This window comes from Palaemon carinicauda, chromosome 3, assembly GCF_036898095.1.
Source record: "Palaemon carinicauda isolate YSFRI2023 chromosome 3, ASM3689809v2, whole genome shotgun sequence".
Classification (NCBI taxonomy): Eukaryota; Metazoa; Arthropoda; class Malacostraca; order Decapoda; family Palaemonidae; genus Palaemon; species Palaemon carinicauda.
The window spans coordinates 75,056,579-75,074,078 of NC_090727.1; the positions used below are offsets into that span (position 1 = coordinate 75,056,579).

Genomic DNA, 17,500 nt, shown 5'->3' on the forward strand with positions numbered 1-17,500 from the left:
AGTTAGCCCCTTGGGTGAAGAAGAATTGTTGGATAATCACAGTGTTGTCAATTGTATGAGGACAGTGATGTAAGAAGAATTGTAAGAATGATTATGCACCTAATGATCATTTTGCGTGATTGTAAATGTGCCTTGTTACATGTTTAATTCATTCAGTCATTGATTATGGAAATGTAAGTGATATATTAAAAGGTTTAACTGAAAAAATATTTATTTGGAGGAACAGTGAAATGAGTGCTTGTAACCATAGAACAAATTATTATTATTATTATTATTATTATTATTATCATTATTATTATTATTATTATTAATAATGCTAAGCTACAACTTTAGTTTGTAAAGCAGGATGCTATAAGCCCAAAGGCTCGTAGTGCAAAAATAACCCAGTGAGGAAAGGAAATAAAGAAACGATTTTCATATAGTGGCTATATATATATATATATATATATATATATATATATATATATATATATATATATATATATATATATATATATTCGGTCACGCTAAGCTCTCTCCGTTCTTCGGGTAAGGAGGAGAGCGAGTAGTCATACCCTGGTTAGAGGCAGTTGGGTATGTGTACATCATATCTATCTAAATATTTAGCCGCCACTTTTTGACAGGTCGCGTACACTAGTATAGAATAAGTATGCCTAAATGTACCCTGAAGCAAGAGAACTCTAACCAAAACAGTAGAAGACCATGGCACAGAGGCTATGGCACTACCCAAGACTAGAGAACAATGGATTATGTTTGGAGTATCCTTTACCAAGAAAGGGAAAAGATGACTTAGAATTGGGAAACAGGAGATGTGTAGATAAAACACAATAGTAAGATCAGCTGAGAAAAGTCCAGTCGATGTAGAGAGAAAGATATTGAGAGAAACTATAAAACATAGCTTTAAGATGGCGATAGTCGTACACGAAGTTGTCTATAGGAGTTTATTACAGATAATAACATTCGTAAGGGCATTAGTATACTGCCACCTCAATAGGGGTATAAAGATAACCGCTAATACGTTCAGGAAAAGACAATTGGGATGTAGGCAATACAATACCCACAGTGGCAGTGTCGAGGGAGCCATAACCTAGATAGAACTGTCAGAAGAGAGATAACACTAATGTGACACCAAGGAACTACTGGTCCTAAGAAGGCCCCTAGGAATGGGGAAACCCCATAGGAAGGACAAGGATAAGGAGGCCATAGGTTTTAATGCTACTTGCGATACAACAGCAATAGCAGATGGAAGGCAATAATAGACTTTTACTAGGTTGTTAACGATACAATTACGAAAATAATACCTCTTAACTTGGTATTTTATGTCAGCTGGTAAGTCAATTTTGCCTGCGAGTCCTCGCAAGGAAGTTAAAAGTAAATATCAAAATCATTTAAGAGGATAGTAAAATCAACAACAACAAATGCAGCTGTTTCTAGTCCACTGCAAGACAAAGGCCTCAGACATGTCGTTCATTTCTTAGGTTTGGTCAGTTTTTATCACCAGGCTGGTTTAAAGGCCGCTCGTGAATGGCTGAGGCAAGACACAGATACATTGCCCCATCGAGCAGGATAATGCCCTAGAGACTGACCATATGATCAGCGTCCAAGGGCCCTCTCCACTCAAGCTATGACCAATGATTGCTGATAACTCAGCAGATTAACCTATATGGTCAGTGCAGATTGGTGATGGTGGGAGATTTTCGTCTGAACGCTCACAACAAACTAACCTTGTATGGGTGGCTCTGACTTGTACAGCTTTGCTGATCATGGCGATACGCAAACCCTTTCACCACGTTAAGGTGTCGCCATTCAGAAAGGATATAATTATGCGATTGCTTACATGTGCAGTATGTTCTCGTGCATTGAGTTCTTGACTATTTTGCCTTGCCTTTATCTACTGTTAACCTTGGTTAAAATTACACTTGTTAACTGATATTACAGGGCCATGGGAGAATTTACATATTCACTCTTTTATTTACCTTTGAATTTGCCTTTTCTTTGCTCACTCACCAGCCAAATGATTTAATGTAATGTATTTGGCAGTATTTTTCGCACAATTGTAAGCATACATTTATTTATATTCCATGTATGTATATACACACAAAAGCACACACACACACACACACACACACACATATATATATATATATATATATATATATATATATATATATATATATTCATTTATTTATGTGTGTGTAATTGTGTGTATATATATATATATATATATATATATATATATATATATATATATATATATATATATATATATATATATCCATATACCAAGGCACTTCCCCCAATTTTGGGGGGTAGCCGACATCAACAAGAAACAAAACAAAAAAGGGGACCTCTACTCTCTACGTTCCTCCAGCCTAACCAGGGACTCAGCCGAGTTCAGCTGGTACTGCTAGGGTGCCACAGCCCAACCTCCCACATTTTCCACCACAGATGAAGCTTCATACTGCTGAGTCCCCTACTGCTGCTACCTCCGCGGTCATCTAAGGCACACACACACACACACACACACGAGATATTCCTGTAACACATAACGAACTAATCATATTGAATCTCAAACATTTACCATGAGGACCATCAAGATCATATCTATACCGCTGCATAATTATTTCTCAAGAATAACAGATCATCAAAACACGAAGCTAATGTTATGATTTGCCGGCTCATCTCACTCACTGGAACGCCTCCTTCCTTTACAGAGGCGCACGCTGAGATCATAGGAGGTACTGAGCGCTTCATCCACAGTGGTTCATCTCTCATGCTAGTTTGTCTTCTCAAAGGAGCCACTGAGCCACCGACCTTCGTGTTCTGGTACAGAGGAGATCGCATGATTAATTATGATAAGTAAGTCATCTGTTGTTTATACTTATCCTTGTCTCTTTTACGTTCCTCCACTGTTAAAAATTTGCGTTAAAAAATCGGAAAATTCCAGGATTTTTACCGTTTTAAAAACGGATGTATTGACGTATAGGAGTGATATTACGGTCACAATCCCGTAAAAGATAATAACAAAGTATGTTAAAATTACGGTCGCCTGTATTTTACTGAAATACGGACAAGAACAGTATATTTTTCACTGAGAATTTCCAATTAAAATTACGGGTTTCTTTTAAACAGTGTGGGTAAGTGATAGTTATTAGAGCCAATATAGATGGTTTTATGTATTCAATAATAATTGATTTATAATTTAATATAATTTATTTATTTCATTAATTATAAATGTTATATAGAATATTTATATGAATATAAAGACAAGAACATTTGTTTTATATATATATACACACACACACACACATATATATATATATATATATATACATATATATATATATGTATATACTGTATATGTATATATATGTGTGTATATATATGTATATATATGATATATACTGTATATATATGTATATATATAATATATACTGTTTATATATGTATATATATATATATATAATATATATATATATATATATATATATATGTATATATGGATAAATATCAACACAACATCGTGTTCAAATAGAAACAAATTTCTACCTCATACTTGGGATCGAACGCTAGCCCCTTCTAATGAAAGGCCAGGTCGAAACCAACCATGTCACGAGAGCCCATAAAAGAAATTGGAACCTGACCGCTACCAGCTGTCCGAGGATTTACCTGGCGAGACATCAGTCTCTTACCAGCGAGTTTTACCCAATTTCCCGGGCCACCACGTGACACAATTGGTAGTAATTCATTCAAATTACCCCTAATGAGTCAATATGGATAAATATCAACACAACATCGTGTTCAAATAGAAACATATTTCTACCTCATACTTGGGATCGAACGCTAGCCCCTTCTAATGAAAGGCCAGGTCGAAACCAACCATGTCACGAGAGCCCATAAAGAAATTGGAACCTGACCGCTACCAGCTGTCCGAGGATTTACCTGGCGAGACATCAGTCTCTTACCAGCGAGTTTCAAATAAGCCATATATATTAATACATTAAAGTCTGGATTCTCTTAACGACCTCGGGAACAGAGCCCCAGGCGGAACCGCCCAAAGACTATGATATGATATATATTAATATATATGGCTTATTTGAAATATGAAAGAAACACGTTTAAATGTGCAAAAATTTATCTATATATATATATATATATATATATATATATATATATATATTATAGTGTCTATGACAGTGTCTTCATCCTTGCCTGTCTAAACCCTTCAAAACAATTGATCTGTGTCGGCAGGGAGCGCGGTGTCACAGTCGACAACACGAAAAAACTCTCCAAGCTGCATGTGACTTCTGTATCTCGTGAAGATGAGGGCAACTACACCTGCCTCCCTTCCAACGCTTCTCCTGCATCCGTTTCGGTGACAGTTGTGCAGAGTAAGTCTCTCTCTCTCTCTCTCTCTCTCTCTCTCTCTCTCTCTCTCACACACACACACACAGTTCATTTAATTCGCAATAACTTGCATTGAGAGTGACTGCAAGGTTTTTGAAGTTATAAAAGGAATTCATATTATTTATAGACTATTCTAGCTCTCTCTCTCTCTCTCTCTCTCTCTCTCTCTCTCTCTCTCAGACACACACAGACAAACACTAACACACAACCACTTCTAATTCACTGCTGAAAACAGTATGTACTTTTTAATTTAATCTCTCTCTCTCTCTCTCTCTCTCTCTCTCTCTCTCTCTCAACGGCTTCTAATTTGCTTTTGAAAACAGTATGTACATTCAAATTTAATCTCTCTCTCTCTCTCTCTCTCTCTCTCTCTCTCTCTCACTAATAGTAATTCCTCGTGGAGAAAATTATGTAGATTAAAATTTAATCTCTCTCTCTCTCTCTCTCTCTCTCTCTCTCTCTCTCTCTCTCTCTCTCTACCAATTCTAATTCGTTGTTGAAAAAATTATAAACATATTAATTCAATTAGCAATTTCATTTGATGATTATCTTAATGTAACTGATAGATTAGTTCTTCCATTTGCCAAAAATAATAATTTGTCATTATTTATTTAGTTTAGATTAATTAATAATATTCATTACATCGAAGAATAGTAATCTTCACATATTATTATAATTATTATTATTATTATTATTATTATTATTACCTAGGCTATAACCCTAATTGAAAAACCAAGATGCTATAAGCCTTAGAGCTCCAACAAGGAAAAAATTGCCAAGTGAGGAAAGGAAACAAGGAAATAAATAAACTACAAGAGGAGTGTAAATAATCAAAATAAAATATTTCTCAAGAACAGTAACAACATTAAATTAGATCCTTCACATATAAACTATAAAAACTTAAAAACTAAAAAAAAAACGGTAGGAAGAAAAATAAGATAGAAAAGCATATCCAAGTGTACCTCTAGTAACTTTATAAATTTTAAATATTTATTTTCCAAAATATATTGAATTATCTCAACTATTTTTATTGTAATGTCCTCTAATGCTTAGGTGCGTTAGTTAGTTTATTGGTCATATATTGAATGTGAAGGACATCCATCTTACAATGGTGTTGATTGCACTTTGTAATGTTATACATTTAGGTTCATATTTATTTCGAGAGCTGCTTGAAGAATAAGCTTATGTCAGGATATTATTATTATTATTATTATTATTATTATTATTATTATTATTTGTAGTAGTAGTAGTAGTAGTAGCTAAGCTAGAACCCTATTTGGGAAAGAAGGATGGTATAAGCCCAGAGGCTCCAACAGGGAAAAATAGCCCAGAGAAGAAAGGAAATAAGTAATTATATAAACTATGTTATTATTATTATTATTATTATTGGCTAAGCTACAACCCTAGTTGGAAAAGTAGGATGCCATAGGCTCAAAGGCTTCAACAGGGAAAAATACCCCAGTGAGGAAAGGAAATAAATAAACTATATGGGAAGTAATGAATAATGAATATAAGATATATTTAGATCAACAACAACAATGTTGACATAGATCTGCCTTATATAAAATATGAAGAGAGACATATCAGCCATTTCAACATAAGCATAGGGCATTATAACAACTTTATCTACAACCTTTATCATAAGCATAAGGGTTATAACAACTCTATCCACAACCTTTACAGAGGAGAATCCAGCAGGGTTACAACAAGAGACAAATACTCAGAAGGAAGTCTCCTCCGTCTCTTCATCGTCCTCTTCATCATCATCGTCATCATCATCGTCGTCATCATCATCTTCCTCCTCCTCATCATCATCACCAGCATCCTCTTCTACCACGAACAGCAACAGCAAGAAGAACGGATCAGCAATAGCAAAGGCAGATGGAACTACATTGTTAGTCAGTGTGTTCTTCAGTGCTGTTCTTCTGTGGCACAAGATTGTTGATCTTCTGTTCACGAGATGATGGACGCTAGTGCTGCCATCTCTCGACCTGGATGCCAAATGATTTTATTCATACCCCCGTATAACCTATGTGTGTATATGTAGTGAGGAAAAACAACCAATATATACATTCATGTTGAGCATTTATTTGTCTTCTGTGTGTTAACTATTGTGTGAATGTATATTTTACATGGAAGAAGACTCCAGTTCATTTCAGCTGTTTCGAACGTTTCCTATCAAGAAAATGAGGTTAAAAGTGATAGACTCTAACAGAATGTTTTTGTTTCAATGTAGGCTACATTTTGAATTAAAAATAAAAAGAAAGTGTTTACGCACAACCAATGTCATTGTATAAATTATGATGTAAATAAATGCACAAAATAAATCTTATAAAATAAAAACAAAATATCACAAAATGTGCTTTTATTTAGTTACATTGTTCTATGTCTCTGCCTACTTTGGTAAGTTTCTGGGTTACCTCTGATCCAAGATATCAGTTGGCAGGTTTTAAGAAAATAAATATCTTCATATTTCTCACTTTTTATTGTAATTAGACATATGCAGAATATTACTGCAAAATTAAATCATTTCCTCTTTGACTGCCAATTTGGTCTAAACAATTTTAGTGTCAAAATTAAGAAATAGAAAAAAAAAACATTGAAAATATTTAGGCCTAGTCAGTAAACATTTGGTCTAAACAATTTTAGTATAAAAATCAAGAAATGGAACAAAACAGAAAACCAATATTTGAAATATTTAGGCCTAGTCAGTAAACATTTTACTTATGTATTATTGAAAGATTTCTTTGGGAAATTTAAGTAATACCAACTGTATTTCCACAAACAATTGTAATGTCAAAATCAAGAAATAGAACAAAACAGAAAATCAATATGAAAAATATTTAGGCCTAGTCAGTAAACATTTTACTTATGTATTGAGAGACCTCTTTTGCAAATTAAAGTAATACCAACCGTCTTTTCCATATTCCAGGTACATTGAGATGTATTGCCATTTGAAAACGTTGCTGTGTTTGCTCCTGTCCCGTAGCTTAATGTTTTGATTTATTTATCCTTGGTTTTCAAATAAGTTCTTATTCTTTCTTTTTTGGTTACTGGTTTTCAATATTTTTTGTTTAGTAGTCTGACAAAATTCAAAGAAAGAATGGTCTTAATGGTAGATCAATTTCATGTTAAAAAGTATTCGTAAACACAAATATGAAAATTTGAAAGGTCAAATAATTGTTTATCCTATGACAATTACCCCTTTGAAAGTCAATCAATGGTGGGGATAATTCTATAAGAATTTATTTCACCAACTTAGGTAAATGATCCTGAATTAATACATAAACTTGTAATCAAATTGTAAGTAAAATGTTTGAAATGCGGCATCTGAACACCGTGTAACAGAGAAAAACAGGAATATGTATACCAGCCAAGGTAAGTTGAGGATACTATACCTTAGGTACGCTAATTTTCCGAAAGGTAAGTACGCAACATTTTATCAGATCGAACATTTTCCCCAGACTCTTTCCCACTTCTCTAAAAACTTTGATATCGATATATAAACAAACACAAAATGTGTAAGATTTTCTTAGTAATCATTACAAACCAAAGGAAGTAATGTAAAACAGGTTAAAACGTTTACTACTGTATAAAAAATATTAATTCATACCTACCAATAAATATATATCATAGTTACCCCATAAAATACTCCGGTATCCGTTTTCTTTAATTCTTTTAAGAGAAGACGGTGTGTATTTCTCATTCCCCCAATGCATTGCTCAGTCTCGTTTTCATAACTTTTAGTCTTATTCCACTCGACGTAGGAATAACGCGTACAGTCTATGGTTCCGCTTGTGTAGAGACATATCTATATATTGATTCGTTGTTATTTGTGATTTTCATATAAAGCAGATTTTTAATTTTGGATTGAAAAAAAAAAATTAAAAAACCAATTTTGTTCAACAATATTACGAAGGGAAATCACCAATACAACTGGCAGAAGCTGAAGCCGAGTGGTAAGTGTGACTGTTAACCACTTTCTCTATGTTTTAACTGATGTCAGGTGATAAAATTATCATTTTAACCTTTTATTTTTATCGTCATTTCCGTGTATATAAGGCGTATATAGATAATAGCCCTATCTAGGACACGCTTATATATTAGGCAGTCTGGGCTAGGCCTAGGCTTAGTAGCTGTTCCTTGCGATAAATTCTCAACAATAATTAATGTGACGTCATTACCAGTTAATGATTATTAGTGTTAATGAACCAATATAATGTGAGTTGAATAGGAACGTTTCCTGGAGAGAGTATAATAGTTGGTGCGTCCTAATTACCTTGCTTTTTGGCCTCTATTAGCTTATTTGTTTATTGGCCGTAAATGAAGTAAAATATGTTGTTCTTGTTCGTGTGTCCTGTTTTTGTTGATCAGAAACGTCGTCGTGAGGTAATGCATAAACAAAAACAGAGTAGGGTTCTTTCCTGTTATTTCCCCACCACTAATTTCCGGATTTAGGTTAGGTTAGGTTTTAATTTTATCCACCTACAGATTAAATGATTCAAACCTAACCTAACCTAAAAAATGGTTGTGGTTATATCGTAAATTAGTTATAGACTATACACTTTTGACAGTGGAGAAACATATTTATCTTATAAGGACGTACTTCAGATATAATTAAAAGCAATTTTTGATTACCCGACTTGTATGAAAATATATTAGCCATAACTTCCATGTAGCCTATGTGAGAGGGAGGCAGTTTCACTCTAAGTCAATATGCATAGTTTGTTATTAGTAGTATTATTATTATCTAAGTTACAACCTTATTTGGAAAAGCAGTATAAATATGGTTCTCGTCCTCAAATATAAAAATATCAATCCGATAAAGTTGGTGAGATTCTGATTAAATTTGTCTATATATATATATATATATATATATATATATATATATATATATATATATATATATATATATATATATATATATATATATATATATATATATATATTGTTATCTCAAGAATTTGCCAATATGGCTTTAGAATTATGTGGTTTTATTACCAGATTTTTGTCCATACCGAAGGCCTATTTAAAATAATTTTACGAGCTATTTTGCTTCATAATTACTATGAAGCTGTGGCTAATGTGACTTTTCTGAATAAGATAATATAAGATTGTTCCCCGACTGACCACTAGCATATAGTATATGAAAGAAAATCGAAGAGATTAAAATGATATATTGCAAGTAATAATGTAGATTCTTGGTACTATCATCATGGGTTAATATCCAGTCTAGATCGAGAGGGGCAAATTTCTGAGCCAACTATGCCTAACTGGTGGAAAAATCAGATTTGCTTACCATGCGATGACATCATCGCTAGGTTTGCTTATCATATGATGACGTCATCACCACGTTTGCTTGCCATGTGATGACATCGTCACCAGATTTGTTTACCGTATGATGACGTCATCGCCAGACTTGCTTACCACATGATGACGTCACCATTAGGTTTGCTTACCATCTGATGACGTTATCACCAGATTTGTTTACCGTATGATGACATCACCACGTTTGCTTACCGTATGATGGACGTCAACACCAGGTTTGTTTACCTAATGGTGACGTCATCAGTGTCAACCCACCAAGTTGTTAAATTCCTACTTTTCCCTAAACCCAGCCTTGCCCTTACACATATTTCATAAGATCAGCACCCAACCCCCCTCTCCACCTAAGTTAGGACCAAGGAGGGTCAGGCAATGGCTGCTGAAGACTCAACAGATAGACCTATAGGCTCCCCCCAAACCTCCCATCCTTAGCTCAACAAGGACGGTAAGGTTGCAGCGACCAAAGGAACTAACGAGTTTGAGCGGGACTCGAAAACCAGTCTGGCAATCACTAGAGGAGGACGCTACCTCCACAACACAGTTCAAGCTTAATGAATTCTTTCGTGTCATTCAATTTTAACGTAATTAAGAACATAACATCCATCTTGCTTACTGTACTTTAACTTAAATTTATCAGAACTCGTTTTCCTTGTTCGATTCCCCTCATTTATTATTATTATTATTATTATTATTACTTGCTAAGCTACAACCCTAGTTGGAAAAGCAGGATACTTAAAGCCCAGGACCCCAGCAGGGAAAACAGCCCAGTGAGGAAATGAAACCAGGAAAAATAAAATATTTTAAGAGTAAAAATATTAAGAAAAATAAATTTTAAAATCATTGTTTTATCATTAATATTCGCTTACGGACCGTCATCGCAAGAGCCCGTGTCTTGCATAAGGCAAGCCTACCTTAAATGAAGGAAACCCAGCCTCGAGGCGGTTTGTGAGCAATGGCAGCAAATCCAGCCTCTTTTGTGGACTTTCGTGCTGAGTTAGACATATGTGAGCAATTAATTTAAGTTGGGGTGGATAGTCTATAGGATTCCCCCTACAAGGAGGAAGTCTGTCCCCGTAAGTGAGGTAAGGGGGCTGTGGTTAGTTTAGGCCTTTCATGATTTTTTCAACTCCGTCAAGGAAGTTGGAAGTAGGTTATGTTTTACCCCCTGTTTGCGTGTTTGTTTGTGAACCGGTTCCTGGCCACAATTTTAATCGTAGAGTAATGAAAGTTGCATGGATTAACTGTTATGTAAAAAGTTGGAAATGATTAAATTTTGGAAGGTCAAGGTCAAAGGTCAAGTTCACGGCCAAGCAAGATGTCCAATTCCCGTTCTAACGTGGTTCATATTTGAATGTATGGAAATCCACGCCTATTAATAGATGTTAAGATTAAAGGTCAAGGTCACGGTCACTGTCAAGCAAGATGTCGAATTCCCGTAATCAGTCATAGGTCTGAACATCGTTGTCACAAAGACTTCAAACCTGTTTCATATTTGAGTGTATGAAAATGCACACCAATTAATACATGTTAAGGTCAAAGTCAAGATCAAGGTCGATCAAAATGTCAAGAAATAAGCCTCTGCAGCGGAGGTCTGCATTCTACGAGTACCGCTCTATTTGAAGCTATAAATGGCCGTCGCTAAGACCTTGACCTATCCTGGATTTTGCCTTTCCCAGGGATGTGTCCTCTGCCGCTTGATTGAAAAAGTAATGGGAGAATTCTTTGTGATGAAAACATTGGTGACTGGAAAGGTTTCCCTTTAACATGAACTGGATTTGACCAATTGTTTGATTTGGTTTTTTTTTAGAACTTGTGTTACCTTTTTTTTTTTATTAATACCCTGTTTTAAAACGGTATTAGTTTTTGTCTGGTGGCATTTATAGGTCCATTGGTTTTCTTTAAGTTAACTAGATTATCTCTCTCTCTCTCTCTCTCTCTCTCTCTCTCTCTCTCTCTCTCTCTCTCGTTGATTGACCATGGCGATTGATACTTAAAATCAGTAATGTTTTAGTATATATCCGATTTATGTATTTTTAGTAGATTCTCTCTCTCTCTCTCTCTCTCTCTCTCTCTCTCTCTCTCTCTCTCTCTCCATGGCAATTGATACTTAAAATCAGTAATGTTTTAGTATATATCCGATTTGTGTATTTTTAGTAGATTCTCTCTCTCTCTCTCTCTCTCTCTCTCTCTCTCTCTCTCTCTCTCTCTCTCTCTCTCTCTCTCTCTCATTAACCATTTGGGAATGATATAATATATATTAATTCGATTGTTTATTTTTTTCCTTTTACCTCCGCCAACGAAGCTGGGAGGAGGTTATGTTATTTGCTCCGTTTGTCTGTTTGTTTGTGAACAATTTCCTGGCCACAAGTTTACTCATAGAGTTGTGAAACGTAGGATTACTTGATATGTTGAGACGTGGAAGTGATTCAATTGTAAAGTCCTAGGTCAAAGGTCAAGTTTGAGATCGAGCAATAGATCGACCGAATTAACCCGAAGGCAAGCTGTTTGCGAGAAATAAGATGCCGTGGCGGAGGTCTGCACTCTCAGAGCGCGTTTATAGTTTCCATTTTTTTTCAAGTATTTCTCATCGTATGCTTTAAAGTATGTAACATTAGTTAATTAGTTTCATTGTTTAAGTCGGAAAAAAATAAATCTTCTTAACGTATGCTTTAAATGATATAAGGTTTAGGGTTGTTGTGGCCTGATTGGTAACGTCTCTGCCTGGTGTTTGCCAGTCGGGGGTTCGAGTCCCGCTCAGACTCGTTAGTGCCATTAGTGTCTGCAACCTTACCATCCTTGTGAGCTAAGGTTGGGGGTTTGGGGGAGCCTATAGGTCGATCTGTTGAGTCATCAGCAGCCACTGCCTGGCCCTCCCTGGTCCTAGCTTGGGTGGAGAGGAGGGTTGGGCGCTGATCATATAATATATGGTCAGTCTCTAGGGTATTGTCCTGATTCCTAAGGCAATGTCACTGTCCCTTGCCTCTGCCATGCATGAGCGACTTTTAATACCTTTAAACCTTTAAAAGAGTCCTCTGTCAGTCAATTAATTTTTTTGAGTGACTGAAAATTTTTTATATGAAGTAAACTATCTTATTGTATGAAATATATCCGGTTCTGTTGCACTGAAAAGGAAATGGGTTTTCATGTACATTTTCAAATATGTTTCATGCAATTATAATTGCAGAGATATTATGCAGTTGCTCTTTTGAATTCAACAATATATTTTTTGTATGAACTAAGTGATTAATTATTTTATATCCGGTGTTCCACAGGGTAGTGTTCTTGGCCCATTACTTTTCATACTATATACACATGACATGTGGTTTGGCCTAGAAAACAAGCTTGTTGCATATGCAGATGATGCTACTCTCTTTGCATCAATTCCATCCCCTGAATGTAGATCTAGGGTTGGTGAATCCCTTAATAGAGATTTAGCTAGAATTAGTGCATGGTGCAAATTATGGGGTATGAAGTTGAATCCTAACAAAACTCAAAGTATGATTGTAAGTAGGTCAAGGACGGTGGTTCCTCAACATCCGGATCTCAGTATTGATAATGTTTCTTTAAATATGTATGACTCTTTCAAAATTTTAGGTGTGATTCTCGACAGTAAATTTACTTTTGAGAAACATATAAGGTCTGTGTCTTCTTCAATTTCACAAAAAATAGGCTTATTGAGAAAGTCTTTCAAGATTTTCGGTGATCAATCTATTCTGAAGAAGTGTTTTAATTCTTTCATTCTACCTTGTTTTGAGTATTGTTCTCCTGTCTGGTGTTCAGCTGCTGATTCTCATCTTAATTTGTTGGACAGAAACTTACGGTCTATTAAATTTCTTATTCCTGATCTAGATATTAATCTCTGGCACCGTCGTTCAATTAGTTCATTATGTATGTTGCATAAGATTTTTCACAACTCTGACCATCCTTTACATTCAGATCTCCCTGGACAATTCTATCCTGTTCGTAATACTAGGCAGGCAGTTAATTCTAATAGCCAGGCCTTCTCCATCACGAGGCTCAATACTACGCAGTACTCTAGAAGTTTTATTCCAGCTGTGACCAAGTTGTGGAATGATCTTCCTAATCGGGTGGTTGAATCAGTAGAACTTCAAAAGTTCAAAGTTGGAGCAAATGCTTTTTTGTTGACCAGGCGGACATAGTCTTTTTATAGTTTATTTATGACATATTTGTTTTTGATGTTGTTGATAGTTTATTATATGACATGTCTGTTTTGACGTTGTTTCTTATTTTAGAATGATTTATTGTTAATTTGTTCTCTTCATTTATTTATTTCCTTATTTCCTTTCCTCACTGGGCTATTTTTCCCTGTTGGAGCCCCTGGGCTTATAGCATCTTGCTTTTCCAACTAGGGTTGTAGCTTGGATAGTAATAATAATAATAATAATAATATATTTTGATCTCGTTGATTTAAATATCCTAAACATAGATACCATTTGGTGTTGGTAATAATTTACTCTTATTTGGCTACTCACAACAATGAAATTAAGTTACACTTTGGGAAAATAATTTCTTGATTGTTTCGTGTTAATTACAAATCATTTGAGTACGCAGCTCTGCTAGGCCCTGCTGCTTCCCCCGGTCGCCTTAGATGACCGCGGAGGTAGCAGCAGTAGGGGATTCAGCGTTATGAAGCTTCATTTGCGGTGGATAACGAGGGAGGGTGGGCTTTGGCACCCTAGCAGTATCAGCCGAACTCGGTTGAGTCCCTTGTTAGGCTGGGAGGAAAGTAGAGAGGAAAGGTCCCTTTTTTTTTTTTCATTTGTTTTATGTCGGCTACCCCCAAAAATTGGGGAAGTGCCTTGGGATATGTATGTATGTATGTATGTACCTGTTTTTATGTTGAACAAGTTGACTCAAATCTCTCCTCTTAGTTTATATACGGCAGTTTTATTTTACTGTTGTTACTGATCTTGTATCTTTAATTTTCAGTAATTAATTCTCCTATATAGTTTATTTATTTCTAAATTTCCTCGTGTTAATTATAAATGATTTGAATACCTGTTTTTATGTTGAACAATTTGACTCAAATCTCTCTTAGTTTATATACGGCGTTTTATTTTATTGTTGTTACTGATCTTGTATTTTATATTTTTCATGCATTAATTCTCATATAAAGTTTATCTATTTTCATATTTCATTTTCCCATGGAGCTATTTTCCATGTTGGATGCCTCTGAGCTAGTAGCATCCGGCTATTCCAAAACTAGGATCGTAGCTTACCCAGTAATAATATCAAATATTTTTTTTTATTACATATTTGGATAACTTCTTCACAATATATCTTTTATAATTACAAGTTATTTGGATACTTTCATCATATCATATATTTCTTTATTAAAAATTATCTGAATAATTCCTTCACAACATATATTTTTGAGAAGAAAATGGATTATCACTTAGAGATTATTCAAGAATAAACCATATGACGTCATAGTCATGTTTTGATGTTCAATTAAGATCATACCAATTGAAACGAACTAACTCAGAAATATGTTATTATTATTATTATTATTATTATTATTATTATTATTATTTGTTATTATTTATTATTTATTATTTATTATTTATTATTTATTATTAGCTAAGGTACACCCCTAGTTGGAAAAGCGGATGCTATAAGCACAAGGGCTCCAACAAAGTAGCCCAGTCAGGAAAGGAAAAGAGGGAATAAATAAACTATAAGAGAAGTAATGAACAATTAAAATAAATTGATTTAAGAACAGTAACAGCATTAAAATAGATCTTTCATATATAAACTATAAAAAGAAACTTACGTCATCCTGTTCAACATAAAAACATTTGCTGCAAATTTGAAAACATGTATATATAAGTATGTTTCTTTTTATTTTTCCTGTCCCTCACTTCTTCCACGCTATAATTCTTCGCACTCCTAAATCATTCATCCTGTTCAACTATTGTCTTTTATAGTCCAGGCTATCCCATTCCCGCTTCATTCTAGGTCGTTACTATCGGCCAATAGCAACACCATTTCGCTCTCATAAGCTTTTTTATACCTTGAGAAAGTGTAGACGACAAACGTTGAGACGGAGTAGGAGAAGGTTGTGACTCGTGTGTCCTACGGCATTCATAGGCCTACGGCGTTCACAGGCGTGTATGTCCTACGGCATTCATAGGCGTGTGTCCTACGGCATTCACGTCAGCTTCGGTTGAAGTTGAATAGGTGTAGCGGAACTCCGTTGTAAAACGAGACCCCCGATGTCCGACCGCAAATGTAAAAACAAAACTAGTATTGCTGTCTCACGGTCAAAAGCATTCAGCTTTCATCAGAAGAAGGTCATTAAAACGGTTTATGTCTGTCAACTAGAAACTTATCACCTTAGCTTAACTCCAAAAGCAGAATATTCTCACTTGTATTTTTCAAAAGTTATTTTGGTTTCGGTAACTTGTTCATTCCGTTTATATATTTTGAGATTTTACGCAAATGCATGATTTTAGCAATGCTGTTTTAGTCGTGTTTACCTTTGTCACATGCATTTGATGTTGCGATATATATATATATATATATATATATATATATATATATATATATATATATTTATATATATACATATATGTGTGTATATATACATATATATATACATATATATATATATACATATATATATATACATATATATATATATATGTATATATATATGTATATATATATATATATATATATATATATATATATATATATATATATACATATATATATATATATATATATATATATATATATATATATATATATACATATATGTATATATATATATATATATATATATATGTATATATATATGTATATATATATATATATGTATATATATATATATATATATATATATATATATATATATATATATATATATATATATATACACACACATATATATATACATGCCTTTATTTAGATGTCTAGGGTTTGGCCAGATTTAATCACCACGCTAGCCAGTGCTCATTGGTGATGGTGGGAGATTTTCGTCTGATGGCTCAAAGCAAACCAACTTAGTACAGGTGACCCTGACAACAGCTTTGCTGATCATGGCGATACGCAAACCCTTTCACCATGTTTAGGTATACCCACTCAGAAGGCAACTTATATCTCCATTAAATTCTTCTCCGCTCAAGGGGTTAACTACAACAATGTAATTTTTCAGTAGCTACTTTCCTCTTGGTAAGGGTAGTAGAGATTCTTTATCTGTGGCAAGTTGGTCTTCTAGGAGAGGGACACTTCAAAATCAAACCATTGTTCTCTTGTCTTGGGTAGTGCCATAGCCTCTGTACCATGTTCTTCCACTGTTTTAAGGTAGAGTTCTCTTGTTTGAGTGTACACTCGAGCACACTATTCTATCTTACTTCTCTTCCTCTTGTTATTTTGAAGTTTTATTGTTGATATATAATATATTTATTTTAGCGTTACTATTTTTAAACTTTTCTTGTATATTTCCTTATTTCCTTTCCTTCTTGGGATGTTTTCCCTGTTTGAGCCCTTGGGCTTATAGCATCTTGCTTTTCCAACTAGGGTTGGAGCAAGTAATAATAATAATAATAATAAAAAACTTATAGTAAGCACCTACTGGTCACGCCCTTTGGTCCATCCATCAGTCAGTGTGTCTGACATGCCTGTCTAGTCTATGCAATTAATGCAAGTGAGTCCTGTCTGTCTGTCAGTGTATTTGACAAAAGTTCAAACTTGCAGCAAATGTTTTCATGTTGAACAGGTAGACCTAAGACCTTTTATAGTT

General features: G+C 34.4%; 1 protein-coding gene across 1 annotated transcript in view; it reads left to right on the forward strand.

The window, feature by feature from the left end:
- The window catches only part of LOC137637765 (limbic system-associated membrane protein-like), a 61,462-nt gene extending 54,802 nt beyond the window's left edge, over positions 1 to 6,660 (forward strand). Inside the window, exons 7-9 of the mRNA XM_068369892.1 lie at positions 2,715 to 2,859; positions 4,252 to 4,391; positions 6,091 to 6,660. Coding sequence (XP_068225993.1) covers positions 2,715 to 2,859; positions 4,252 to 4,391; positions 6,091 to 6,371 — 566 coding nt within the window. The 3' untranslated portion in view covers positions 6,372 to 6,660. The remainder of the gene's footprint in view (positions 1 to 2,714; positions 2,860 to 4,251; positions 4,392 to 6,090) is intronic.
- Positions 6,661 to 17,500: the final 10,840 nt, after the last annotated feature.